The sequence below is a fragment of the Mustela erminea genome, chromosome 2 (genome assembly GCF_009829155.1).
Source record: "Mustela erminea isolate mMusErm1 chromosome 2, mMusErm1.Pri, whole genome shotgun sequence".
Classification (NCBI taxonomy): Eukaryota; Metazoa; Chordata; class Mammalia; order Carnivora; family Mustelidae; genus Mustela; species Mustela erminea.
The window spans coordinates 56,659,603-56,672,792 of record NC_045615.1 but is presented as its reverse complement, the minus strand read 5'-3'; the positions used below and the strand labels follow the sequence as shown (position 1 = coordinate 56,672,792).

At 39.4% G+C, this 13,190-nt stretch overlaps 1 protein-coding gene, 1 long non-coding RNA gene and 1 pseudogene across 3 annotated transcripts in view; 2 read left to right on the top strand and 1 right to left on the bottom strand.

Moving 5' to 3' along the window:
* The first annotated feature begins 263 nt into the window (after positions 1 to 263).
* On the top strand, positions 264 to 849 carry LOC116582152 (annotated as a pseudogene).
* Positions 850 to 8,689: 7,840 nt separating this feature from the next.
* The window catches only part of STPG2 (sperm tail PG-rich repeat containing 2), a 582,130-nt gene continuing 577,629 nt past the window's right edge, over positions 8,690 to 13,190 (top strand). For both annotated transcript variants that reach the window (XM_032332948.1, XM_032332947.1), the window contains exons 1-2: positions 8,690 to 8,765; positions 9,579 to 9,725. In XM_032332948.1, the coding sequence (XP_032188839.1) occupies positions 9,617 to 9,725 (109 nt within the window). In that variant the 5' untranslated portion in view covers positions 8,690 to 8,765; positions 9,579 to 9,616. The remainder of the gene's footprint in view (positions 8,766 to 9,578; positions 9,726 to 13,190) is intronic.
* On the bottom strand, positions 8,957 to 9,256 carry LOC116584503. The gene is made up of 2 exons (XR_004283217.1): positions 9,080 to 9,256; positions 8,957 to 9,000 (listed from the first exon to the last, which is right to left on the bottom strand). It is a non-coding gene; the product is annotated as an uncharacterized LOC116584503 (long non-coding RNA).

The following is a 13,190-nucleotide window of genomic DNA, read 5'->3' as shown; positions in this document are numbered from 1 at the left end:
ATATGGCCTTTTTAAGAATGGCCATTCAGAATGGCCATATGCATTTAGGTTTCTTTTATGTTTCTCATGGCTTGATAGCTCATGTCTTTTTAGTGCTGGATAACATTCCAACATGCCTGCATGTACTGCGAAATATCCACTCACCTACTGAAAGATGTCTTGCTTGCTTCCAAGATTTGACAATTAAGAATAAAGCTACTATAGGGTTTCCACCCAGAGACCTCTGCTCTGTTGCACCACCCAGGGTGCTGCCTTGGAGAGTCATGGCCTCTTTTCATTTGGTCCTCATCCAACTTCAGGTTTCTTTCATCAAATCAGATAACCTCACTCAAGCCTGTGGCCTTGTCTGGGAGGCAGCAAGAGGAGGAGCCAAAGTAGTTGCTCTTCCAGAATGCTTTAATTCTTAAATTTGGTATGAAATATTTTCCTGAATATGCAGAGAAAATACCTGGTGAATCCACACAGAAGCTTTCTGAAGTAGCAAAGGAGTGCAGCATATATCTCATTGGAGTTTCCATTCTTGAAGAGGATGCTGGGAGATTATTTAACACCTGTGCTGTGTTTAGACCTGATGGAACTTTACAGATAGAGCACAGAAAGCTCCATCTGTTTGACATCGATGTTTCTGGGAAAATTACATTACAAGAATCTAAAACATTGAGTCCTGGTGATAGTTTTTCCACAATTGATGCTCCTTACTGCCGAGTAGGCATGGGCATCTGCTATGACACTGCTTTGTAGAGCTTGTGCAAATCTACATAGAGGAGCTGGCAGCTGTTAGTCTATTCTGGAGCTTTTAATTTGACTTCCGGACCAGCCCACTGGGACAGAACTGAAAAAGCTGGCTGAAATATGCTAGTAAATCCCCATTTTTAGCCAGAAATGATCAGACCTGTATGCAGTGGGGGCAAGAAAGCTCTAAGGTTTAGCTTCTAACATGTCATGAAACAGAATAATAACATTTCTGCAATTTAAAGAACTTCCTGTTGAATTCTTTACAGTTTTTTTTTTTTTTAATTTTTTAAAAAACACCAGCCTTTTCCCTTCCTGGGAACTCTCTATTGAGATGCTGGAGCATCAGCACACCGTCTCTTTCACATCACATTAAACAGTTAAAAAGGACTTCCTGCTACTCCTTCCCCGCCAAAAAATAAAGCTGCTGTAAAATCAGTGTGTAGGATTTTATGTGGACATTAATTTTCAACTCCTTTGGGGAAATACCAAGGAGCATGATTGCTGGACTATATGGTGAGTATGTTTAATTTTGTAAGAAAACTGCCAAACTGTCTTTCAAGGGGCTGTATCATTTTGGGTTCTCTCTAGCAATGGTCCTATTACTCTACATCCTTGTCAGCATTTGGTATTGTCAGTACTCTGGATTTTGGCCATTCTAATAGGTGTGTAGTGATATGATGGTTAATTTTATGTGCCAACTTGACAGGCCCATAGAGTGTTTAGAAAGCTGGTAAAGCAATGTTTCTGGGTTTGTCTGTGGTGTGTTTCTAGAAGACATTAGCATTTGATTCAGTAGACTGCCCTCATCAATGTGGGCAGGCATCACTCAATCCATAGGGGGAATGAATAGGATGAATGAATGGAACAAAAAGCAAAGGAAGGGTAAATTTTCTCTCTTGAACTGAGACAGCCATCTTTTCCTGCCCTTGGACATCTGAACCCCTTATTCAATGGGCCTCCAGACTCTGGGACTTACACCAATGGTCCCCAATTCTCAGGCCTCTACTCTTGGACTGGGAGTTATACCATTGACTTCCATGGTTCTCAGGCCATTGGACATGTACTGAATTATATCATCAGATTTCTTGGTTCTCTAACTTGCAGACTGGAGAATTGGGACTTCTCAGCCTCCATAACTGTATGGGCCAATTCCTGCAGTAATTTTCTCTCTCTCTCTTTCTCACTTTCTCTCTCTCTCTCTCTCTCTATCATTGGTTTTGTTTCTCTGAAGAAACCAACATAAGTAGTATCTTTTTATTTTGCATTTCCCTGATGATACATGATGTTGAACATCTTGCCATATGCTTACTAGTCACCTATAGATCTTCTTTGATGAGGTATTTAGGTCTCTTGTTCTTTTTTTTAAATTGGGTTGCTTGTTTTTTACTGTTGAGTTTTAAGAGTCTTTGCATATTTTGAGTAATAGTGCTTTATCAGATGTGTCTTTCACAAATATTTTCTCCCAGTCTGTGGCTTATCTTCTACTTCTCTTGACCCAGTATGTTTTCACTTAGACATATGATCTTATATGTTTTCATATTAATAATGGGTACTTTAGTATAGATGTGCTTACTAGTATGGATATGTTTAATGTACTCTAACAAGTGGAAAACTCTGATTCATGGTACTACATCTGAAAAGCTGGCTCCTTTAATTCCCAAACTTTTCCTCTTGGTCTCCTTCTATCTGATAGAACAGTACTTCTTTTTTTTTTTTTTTTGTAACATTTTTATTTATTTACTTGACAGCGAGAGAGCAGAGGCAGGGGAAGCAGCAGAGGAAGAGAAAGAAGTAGGGAGCCAGATGTGGGGCTTGATCCCATAATGCTGGGATCATGACCTGAGCTGAAGGCAGATACTTAACTGAGACACCCAGGTGACCCCCAGAACAATACTTCAAAAAAATTTTTTTAATTATTTATTTTTGTCGGAGAGAAAGAGAGAGAGAGAAAGTGCACAAACAGGAGGAGTGGCAGGCAGAGGGAGAAGCAGGCTCTTTGAGCAAGAAGACCAATGCGGGACTTGATCCTAAAGCCCTGGGATCAAGAGCTGAGCAGATGGCAGACACTTAACTGCTGAGCTATTCAGAACAATACTTTTTAAAAAGACTTTATTTTTTAAGTAAGGCTGGGTAAGGCTCGAACCCACAACCATGAGATCAAGAGTTGCATGCTCCACTCTCCACTGACAGCCAGCCAGGCACCACAGAACAATACTTCTTAAAAAAGCAACCTAAAGGGGCGCCTGGGTGGCTCAGTGGGTTAAAGCCTTTCCCTTCAGCTCAGGTCATGATCCTAGGGTCCTGGGATCGAGTCCCACGTCAGTCTCTCTGCTCCGCAGGGAGCCTGCTTCCTCCTCTCTCTCTTTCTCTGCCTGCCTCTCTGTCTACTTGTGATCTCTGTCTGTCAAATAAATAAATAAAATATTAAAAAAATAAAAGTATTAACTTAAAAAAAAAGCAACAAAAACTATCAGCAAATGTGGATGTCTGTGACCACATTTAGGAGATAAATAATTAATATAAGCATGGTTCATTTTTTTTCTCAAGAAGAAGCCAGTACTTCTGTGTTGTTTCAGAACATTTAGAAATTTTGGTTTTCTCATTAAATTTAAAGTACTAACCTGGTATCAAAAGTAATATTACTTTGTTGGTGTTTCATTTTATATTTTACTATCTTTTAAAAACTATTCAACAAACATTAAAAATGTACTCTTTAAAATGTGCTATCTAAATGCTGTAATTAGGGGCTCCTGGGTGGCTCAGTGGGTTAAAGCCTCTGCCTTCGGCTCAGGTCACGATCCCAGGATCCTGGGATTGAGCCCCGCATCGGGCTCTCTGCTTGGTAGGGAGCCTGCTTCCTCCTCTCTCTCTGCCTGCCTCTCTGACTACGTCTGATCTCTCTCTTTAATAAAAAAAAAAAAAAAAAAAGCTGTAATTAAAAAATGATGTTCCCTAAAGTTTAACATTCATAGATAAGATGTGAAGGAAGGGCATTTCTAGGCAGAGATAAAGTCTTGAACAAAAGTACAGAAATGAAAAGGGCAAGGTTTGTGTGAATGTTATGTAACTTATGTGAATGGGGCGTGCAGGAAGATACAGAAATGGAAAAGTGGATTGGCTTGTTTGAAACATCCAGTGCCAAACTTACACAGTAGCAATAAATTTCTGAGCATGGGAGAGATATTTTCAAAATGGCACTTAGGAAGATTAACCTAACTACAGTGTGTGGGATAACTTGTAAGAGACAAGTTACCAAAGGGATTCCAGTTGAGATGTTAGAATACACCACATCAGTAGGGTTGAGAACATCATCAAAATGACAGCAAGAATGCAGTGAGGGGTAGATTTCAGAAAGATCACAGGCGGAAACAATGGAACTAGCAGCTGTTTAGATGTGGGAGAAAAAAAAAGTAGTTGTCTAAGAGGTTTTAAGCCTGATGTATGGGAAGATATTGCTCTTCTGAACAGAAATAGGAGACCAGGAGTATGATGAGGCCATCAGAGAAAAAAATGAATTAAGGTTTGGGAATATTTAACTTGAAGTGAAGGTGGATCACTTACATTTAAATGTTTAGCAGATACTTGGAAATGCCTGAATCTCAAAGGTCATACATGGTTTGACAATGAATGATTGCATATGGTGAAAGAGAGAGGATGGGAGAGAAAGAAAAATGAGAGAAAAACAAAAATTAGAGGAGACAGTAGATGCTGTTAAGGGACAGTATAGTGAGAACCTGGAAATTACAGTACCTTGGACACCAAGAGAAAGGAAGATTTCCCAAATAGGCAATTGTGGAAAAAACTGAGGGTGTTTTTCTTTTACACAGACTTCCTGTTCCTTAATAATAGAACCTGATACCCAGAGATGGGCTATGTTTTCCAGCCTCTTTTATAGCTATACGTACCTGCTGACATAGTTTGGGCCAATGAAATGTAAGCATGTATTTTGTATGTGTTACTTCTTGGAAGTCTCTGAAAAGAAGGGGGGCTATACTTTTGTTTTCTCTTCCTGCTGCTTATAATGCCTGGAATTCTAGGAGGTAATTTTTAGACCATGAACTCAGCTTAGACTGGGAGGCATACATCAAAATGTGGAGCAGCATAATAGAGCACTGTAGTTCCCTGCCACGAAGGAGCCACCGCATCGCCCCTGAAAGTCTACCTCCAGAATTTCCTGTTTAGATGAATTAACAAACATACAGCCAATCTCAAATAAGAACTGAGGAAAAAATTACTGGGTGTGAAAGTAAAGCATAGCTGGGGACATGTCCCTTATAATGGCTAATGAAAACAGGTCTAGAGGGGGGCCTGCGTGACTCAGTAAGTTAAGTGCCCAACTCTTGATATCAGCTCAGGTCTTGGGCTTAGGGTTATGAATTCAAGCCCCACACTGGAACATACTTAAAAAAAAAAAAAAAAAGAAAGAAAATAGGTCTAGTGTCAAATGATCTAGTTTGAAATGCAGCTCCATTATTCATTAACTATGTGATATTGGGTGACAAATTTAGTGGCTTTCAGCATACTAATAAAGACAGTAATAGAACCTACTTCATGAGTTATATGAGAAAAGATTTAGATTATTGGTATAAGGTGCTTCACAGTGCTAGCATATAATAGGTGTTCAATGAATGTAAGTGAAAAAAAAATCAGGTGGTCACTGATAACATGGTATAATTTTTAAAACACATTTCATGAAATTTTTGTATTTCAGAATCATAATATGTCTGCAGTTTAGAGAAAGAAATTTATATTAAACAAAATACTGAACATAAAATATACTTTATGAGCTTCAAATGATTACATAAGTATTTTCACTTGAATACATATCACTTTACAATGTGACTACTAATAACATTGACAAAGTATATTCTGTTGTATAATACATGCCAAGTGATGTATCACCATTATTTGATTTTTATTTAGGAAAAAAAGCAAAACAATGGAAACCAAATCATAATGGACTGAAGAAATTAGTTTTCAAAACCAATTCAGATTTGTAATATTTATAAGGTATTTAAAGCTATTGAAGGAAGAATTCCCACATCTCATGCAAGACTCCAGATATCACTGCAATCTACTTAATCCTCAGACTATTGTATGGAAAAATTGGTGACTATGGAGTTCTTCATTGCAGGAAACGTATTTGATAAAGAATCAATCTGATTTATTTATTCTAGTGGTAGCCAACATCGAGGAATGGGAAGAATCCAAATTTTGTAGTCAAATAAATCTTAGTTCAAATATGGGTTCCATTTCTTACTAATACCGTGGAAATAACTGTATAGGGTGGTTAATTAGCATTAAGACTATTTTGCAGGAACTGAGAAGTGCTGAGTCAAATTCTTTATTTCGTCTTTATATGTAATTATAATTCTATGTTAATGTATTTATTTTTTTCTGCAGCACACTCATTTAAAACTATTCAGGAAATATTTACTACAATGAGAGATAATGAAAAAGATTTACTGTTCTCCTTTAAAAAGATTTTCCAATCCCAAAATATGGTGTACCATTCTTGTTACTGAATCGTAAGAAAGAAATAATAGCCGGGAAAGGTAGAACAGCTACAGTGATTAAGGAATTAGAGGAAGGATTTTCTTTAAAAACTTTTAAAAACTTCTTTTTCTTTAAAAAATTTTAAAGAAAGACTCTGTGTTAAGAATAGAGATTCTGAGAGACACCAAGTATTACAAAATTATAAAGAGTGTTGAAGGTGTATCTTTATTTAGATACAGAGGTGTGTTATTTATTTATTAAAAGATTTTCTTTATTAATTAAAAGATTTTATTTGTTTATTTGATAGAGAGAGAGAGAGGGAACACAAGTAGGGGGAGTGACAAGGGAGAAGCAGACTTCCCACTGAATGGGGAGCCCAAGGCGGGGCTCAATCTCAGGACCCCAGGATCTTGACCTGAGCAGAAGGCAGACGCTTAACGACTAAGGCACCCAGGAGCCCCCAGAGCTGTGTTATTTAGATAGATCTGGCCACAAGACCCAGCACCATTATAGTACCATTCATCAGTTACCTTTCTATGAGGTCCTTGAGAAAAGAACATGCACTGAGGAAACAGGCAAGATAGAAAAACACTATATTTGTACCTGGTACAAAGGTTTTAAGGTCACTAAGTCCTGTTTAGAGATCTGCAAATGAGCTAGGATAAACTCTATGAAGAACTCCTTCTGCCTAAATTAGGTTAGGCTCACTGGCCAAAAATCAGATCAGAGAAAAAGCAGATAAACCTTTCTTTATCACTTCCATTCCCAATCTCAAACCCAAATATATCCAAGGAAAGAGTAATCAAGGCCAAAACAGACTTGAACAGCCAGAAGGAGGTTGTCAGTCCACACCAGTGTTTACTACAAAGATGGCCTAGACTTGAAATTGCAGTCTGGGTTTCTATTCTTGTTTGGGTTAAGGGAAAATGAAGTCCCTAAGGAATGTCCACCAATAGAAAGCTAATTTACAGCACCACTGGCTCATCCTCCAAAGCATACATATTTTTCTCTTTTCATACTATTTTGTAAAATGCGGTAGTAAATGGGTTCTAGATCTCAATGGGTTATCTGTGGAAGATTGGGAAAATAAGGTTTAAATAACTTTGAGGAAATTATGAGGCTTTCTGCAAGCATGCAAGGAGAAATAAGTCCACGAGAAAGAATTATGGATCAACATCTAGTTTCTTAGGAGGAAGAGGCAGTTTCTAAAGTCCTGCAATATGTATTTTTTTATTTTATACATCTCTCTTGTCACCTCATATTACCGCTGATACACATCTCTTTCTCCATTCCTTACAGAATGCCTGAGGCTGAACTTGTCCTATTTTTGTATCACCATAGCATAGCAGCAGTCTATAGTATATGCCTATATATCTCTATCTCTATGCATTTGTCAATATGTGTGTGTGTGTTTTAAGAAATTATTTGACACAGAGAGAGATCAGAAGCAGGCAGAGAGAGATGGGGAAGCAGGCTCCCTGCCGAGCAGAGAGCCAGATGCAGGTCTCAGTCTCAGGAGCCTGAGATCATGACCTGAGCGGAAGGCAGAGGCTTAACCCACTGAGCCACCCAGGCGCCCCTGCCAATGTGTTTTTTAAGTAGATGATTATTCAGCTAGATACTGAGTAAGAAAAAGAAAAACGTATTACAGATATATCCTGTAGAAGCATACAGCTTTGTATGGAAAACATCTCACTTTTATGGAACGACTGTCATAACAAATGACCCACAGAACTGGGTATCAAATCGTGTTCTGCAGAGCATTACTACTATAACTTTGTAGTAGAGGGGCACTTTGGTGGCTCAGTGGGTTAAAGCCTCTGCCTTCAGCTCAGGTCATGATCCCAGAGTCCTGGGATCGAGCCCCACATCCGGCTCTCTGCTCAGTGGGGAGCCTGCTTTCTCCTCTCTCTCTGCCTGCCTCTCTGCCTACTTCTGTCAAATAAATAAATAAAAATCTTAAAAACAAAACAAAACTTTGTAGTAGATACAAGTTAAAGTACTGTAGCTCATTGGGGGTGAGGCGTGGTCAAGACAGTATCTATTTAAGCCTTTAAAGATAATTAGAATGTGGAAGGGCCTCTTGCTGGGGAAACAAAACAAAACAAAACAGGGCGCCTGGGTGGCTCAGTGGGTTAAGCTGCTGCCTTCGGCTCAGGTCATGATCTCAGGGTCCTGGGATTGAGTCCCGCATCAGGCTCTCATCAGGGAGCCTGCTTCCCTTCCTCTCTCTCTGCCTGCCTCTCTGCCTACTTGTGATCTCTGTCAAATAAATAAATAAAGTCTTTGAAAAAAACAAAACAAAACAGCCAGAGGACATTTTAAGGTGGATTCTGACACAGACTCAAGACCATTGCACAAGCCAGGTTCCTTTTACCTGAGGTTAAGAGTCTCATTGGTTGGGGTGGAGGTGGGTGGACTGGGCCTTTTCAAGCCCTTGGTTATAAACAGAGTGAGGAGACGCTGTTGCCGTTGCCTGGCATGTGACAACAAACAGAGCTTTCTGTCACCCGGCCTTTGCATTGCTTCTGTTGGTGAGCTTTTCCTCTCTTTCCTCCGGTTCCCTGTTTCTTGTCACCAGCACTTCCTGAGATTCTCTTCGTGGTTTGGGATTCTCTGTACGATAGAGCCAGAGGTGTTTTCCCTCTGTGGGTGCGCATGTAGGTGTCGCAGCTGGGGGGCTGAGTTTGCGGAACCCAGGCTCTGCGGAGAGAATGGTTTTTTCTTTCACAGTTTTTGCTATGTCTTTCCCGCCGCTCTAACTGGCTCCTAGAAGAAAGAGATCATGGTCAAGCGAGCTCTAACCCCTTCTAACGTATTTTCTAGAGCTCTTCCGACAAGCACAAACCTTAAAGCCGTTGGCGCCGCAAGAGGACCTGCCCCATTACCCGGGCTCTACTTTTGAGTACGCGGTGAGCGAAGGGCGGAGCAAGGCGGGCCGTCCGCAGCTCAGTGCGCGTGCTCCGAGAGCTTGGCGGGGGAGGAGTCCTACGACCCCTCGCTCCTAGAGACTTCCGGGGCGGAGAGAAATGGGCGGAGGGAAGACCGGAAGTACAGCGTCCGGCGCCTACTTTTTAATCTCCTTTCCTAGCGGAGTACTTCAGTTTGCGCCTGGTGAACAGTTAGATGGTTGTGAGGGGTATCTTATTCCTGGTCGCCCTCCCTTTTACTGTACCACGGGGCTCTAAATTGACTTAGAGAATAATCTGACCCCAGTGAGCGGGTAGGGAGACAGCCTCTGTGGTTAGGTCGTCCATTTATTCAAGTTCTGTTCGACCCTCTTCAGACCGTCGTCCGCTTCCTTTTGCTCCTCGCCTCTAGTCGCTTTGTTTTTACCCTTTTTGCAGCGGCGGCTTCTCCCGCTCCGCCCCTCCCTCCCAGAATTATGTATGATCGAGCTCCCCGCTTGTTCAGATTGGCTGAAGGTGGCAGCACTGAGGAGCATGTGGGTCCTGGATCCTACCAGGTACCTTTCCTGAAGCCCCAGGCAACAGGTAAGAGGTAGGGAAAGGCAAGCCTCCCGTGACGGACACCTCACTTTCAGCCAAGCTCGCTTCTGTGTACTTGTTAAACACAATGGTACCTTAATAAGTGTAACAAATTAAAGACCGTGTTCAGCGGTGTCAAAATAAGATAAGGATTGAAAAGCATCACAGGATAAGTATTTTGGGTTATGGTTGGTGGTGAATACATTGTTAGGGAGGTTAATGTTTATAACAACTCAATTGTATTAAATATAGACATAGGCTCCAAGAACCTTGATATTGATATCGATGCTGTAAAGCAGCAAAATTAAAAAATTAAAACAATGGCAACTCTGCACTCCAGAGAAACCTAAGTCAACCTACTACCCTAATGTCATCGGTCATGTAAACACAGTAATGGCATTTGTTTAAAAATACAGTGTAACAACAGATGAAATGCAGATTAGCAATGGAAAAACTATAATTTGGATGGTAGTAAGCTTCTCACATTCTCTCTCACCTATACCCAACATTCACCCCACATACATTTCAGTAGTTTCAACTTCGCATTTTCTAGAAATTCATGCTCACTCACCTCCATGCTTTGGTAGCTGCTGATACTTTGCCCAGTATGCTGTTCTTCCTTCCTAACCTCACTGAGTCCTACTTACTCTTTTAGACTCAAAGTGAAATTGTTCTTTGACTCTATTATTTCTCAAGTCTTTCTTTGACTCCTTAATGACTCTTTCATAGAACTTTGATATTATATCTTAATTATCTGTTAACTTATCTGGCTGCCACACTAAATGTGATTCTCTTGGGGACAATAGTCATGATCTTTATTGTTACTCTCAGCTTTAAAATTTTTTTTTTAAGATTTTATTTATTTATTTGACAGAGAGAGAAATCACAAGTATACAGAGAGGCAGGCAGAGAGAGGGAGAAGCAGGTTTCCCGCTGAGCAGGGAGCCCGATGCGGGCTCCATCGCAGGACCCCGAGATCATGACCTGAACTGAAGGCAGAAGCCTAACCCACTGAGCCATGCAGGCGCCCCATCAGCTTTTAAATTTTTAAAAAATAACAAACAGTAATTCTTGGAATAAAATAAAAAAAAAATGTCTAATGGGCTACACATAGCAGAATTAAAAACTCACTACATGACTTATGTGAACTCTGCTTAGAAAGCAGTAAGTGGAGTGTTGCAAGACCCTGCTTTTACTGTTTTATAGAATTTTGCCTTGCTGACTTGTGAAAGAAACTAGGAGATTCTTTGCTTAGCAAAGAAAAGCAGCTGCATCCTATTGAGCCCTATTTTAGTAATACTTAGCGACAACATGGTAATAATTAATAGAAGGTACAGGTATTATTTCTCTACTGGATAATTTAAAAGTAGCTATTATGTCTTTCCTAGGTTCATTTTGTTTTACCCTTCTTTAAGATCAGTGACACACTGGTCTATGGAGAAATATACACAGTTAATTCAATTAAGGGTCAGGTAGATTTTTATAGAGAATGATGTAGGTAGAATAGATGTTAGGACTTTATATAACTTGTTACCTTGAACCACAGTAGAGCAAAGGAAATTATAATCTTAGATCTTCATAAGAAAGATGCAAATACTTGTTATTTCTAACTTTTCTCCTTCCTAATTACCACTCTCATATTACTGTAGCTTTCTTGGTCAATCTTCCAGTTTATTATCTTCACATTTTCCTCAGGAAATTCTTTTCACCCCAGTCTGTAAACTTCATTGCCTCAGCCTTCAGCCATTTAATCAGAGAGACTCTTTTCAACCCAGGATTTGCAGCCTAAAAAGAACACACTGAGCTGCTCCGATTTCACAAGTAGGAGAGAGACTGGATGTTCCAATTCCAGATTATTGAGAGCTATTCCTTATTTTCTCGCATTTATCTAAGAAGGAAGGATATTTTTTCTTATCAAAGCAAATTTTCTCCTGATGCAACCAACCTAGTCAAATATGATAAAAATATAGTCTTTTTAGTAATCTGACGTCTCCTGGCATATTATGCTAAGGAGAATTTAAGTGCTTTTTGAACTTGATTTACATAATAAATGGCACCCACATCAGCTGTATATTAATTATCTATATTGGTTCTATATTAGTTATCTACGCTGGGTAACACTAGCTCCTAAATATATTCTTTCGCAGATTTCTTCTTTGGTGGAGGAGTGGTTAGCTTTACCTGCTATAGAGGCATGAGCTATCCATGGTCTGCACTCATGCCCATGAGCTTATGCCACCAATAATGATTTATCCTATTAGCCAGTCAGAAATTAGGGAGACCACCTCAGGGAATGCAATCTGTCTTTAAATAAACAATATATATGTGATTGCTGTATATGTTGATATTGCTGAAGATGAGTATGTTTCAGAGGTCTAGTTATTGCTTTTATATGAAGAATGACCCTTTTGTTTTGAGGCTGTAGCTGTGGCTATGGAACTTGCCCTTTAATCACATGCTGCCCACCTTCTTTCTCAGAATGGACTAACTTTTATTGCTTCATGCCAGTTTGATTTATCTTCTGCTGTTGGTGCCTCAAACTCAATATTTCCCAGACTGAACTTATTTCTTTCTTTTCAAATCTTTCTTTCTCCTGTATTCCTAATTTCTTCTTTCTGACTGACAGTTTGATTTATCATTTGTAGTTGGCACTTCACATGCCGGTATATCCATATGTCCCACATCAAACCTTTTATCTCACACTCCACTAACCCTAAGTCCCCAGAACCATCTTCTCCTATATTTTATACCTTAATTATTGGCAGCACTGTTTATAGTATTATTATTTGTTATTCTGGTTTTCTCATTATTAGAAGCCAGAGTTTTAGCTTATTCATTATTATACCTCACTGCATCTCTCCACACACAATAAAGCATTCACTATTGTTAAATGAATGACTAAAGGTGTAGTTTAGAATATCACCTATGAATTCTGTATTTATTGATTAGTATGCAGGGCACTACGATAGGGTGGCCAAACATCTTGATTTATATGGGAACGTGGTTTTAGCACTGAAAGTTCTATGTCCTGAGCATGCTAGAACAGTTAGCCACTCTAAATGTAAACATTATGTAGACAATTGTGAATAAAACAGACAAGTCCCTTCTTTCATGGAGCTAATCAGTATAAACACTTTGTTTTTCTTGTGGTTTTACTTGAGGTCAGTATTTCATGTACACTTTTAGCCTGTTGATGAAAGATTCTATATAATTAATTTTGGAAAGCTTCACTGAAGATTTTTTGAGTACTGGCTTCCTTGAATAGATGGGGCTATTGAGTGTTTGTTGTTTCTTTTCTATTTTTCTATGAATTTCAGTATTTTGCAATTAATTTCACACTTGTTTAGGTAGATTCAGTTAGATTCTCTGCCATGGTATTAGGACAGCTGCCTAAGAGCTAGTCTGAACTTAGTTTTCTTAGTTTTCATATTTATCTCACATTACCTCATGTTGTATGATCCTAAATTAAAA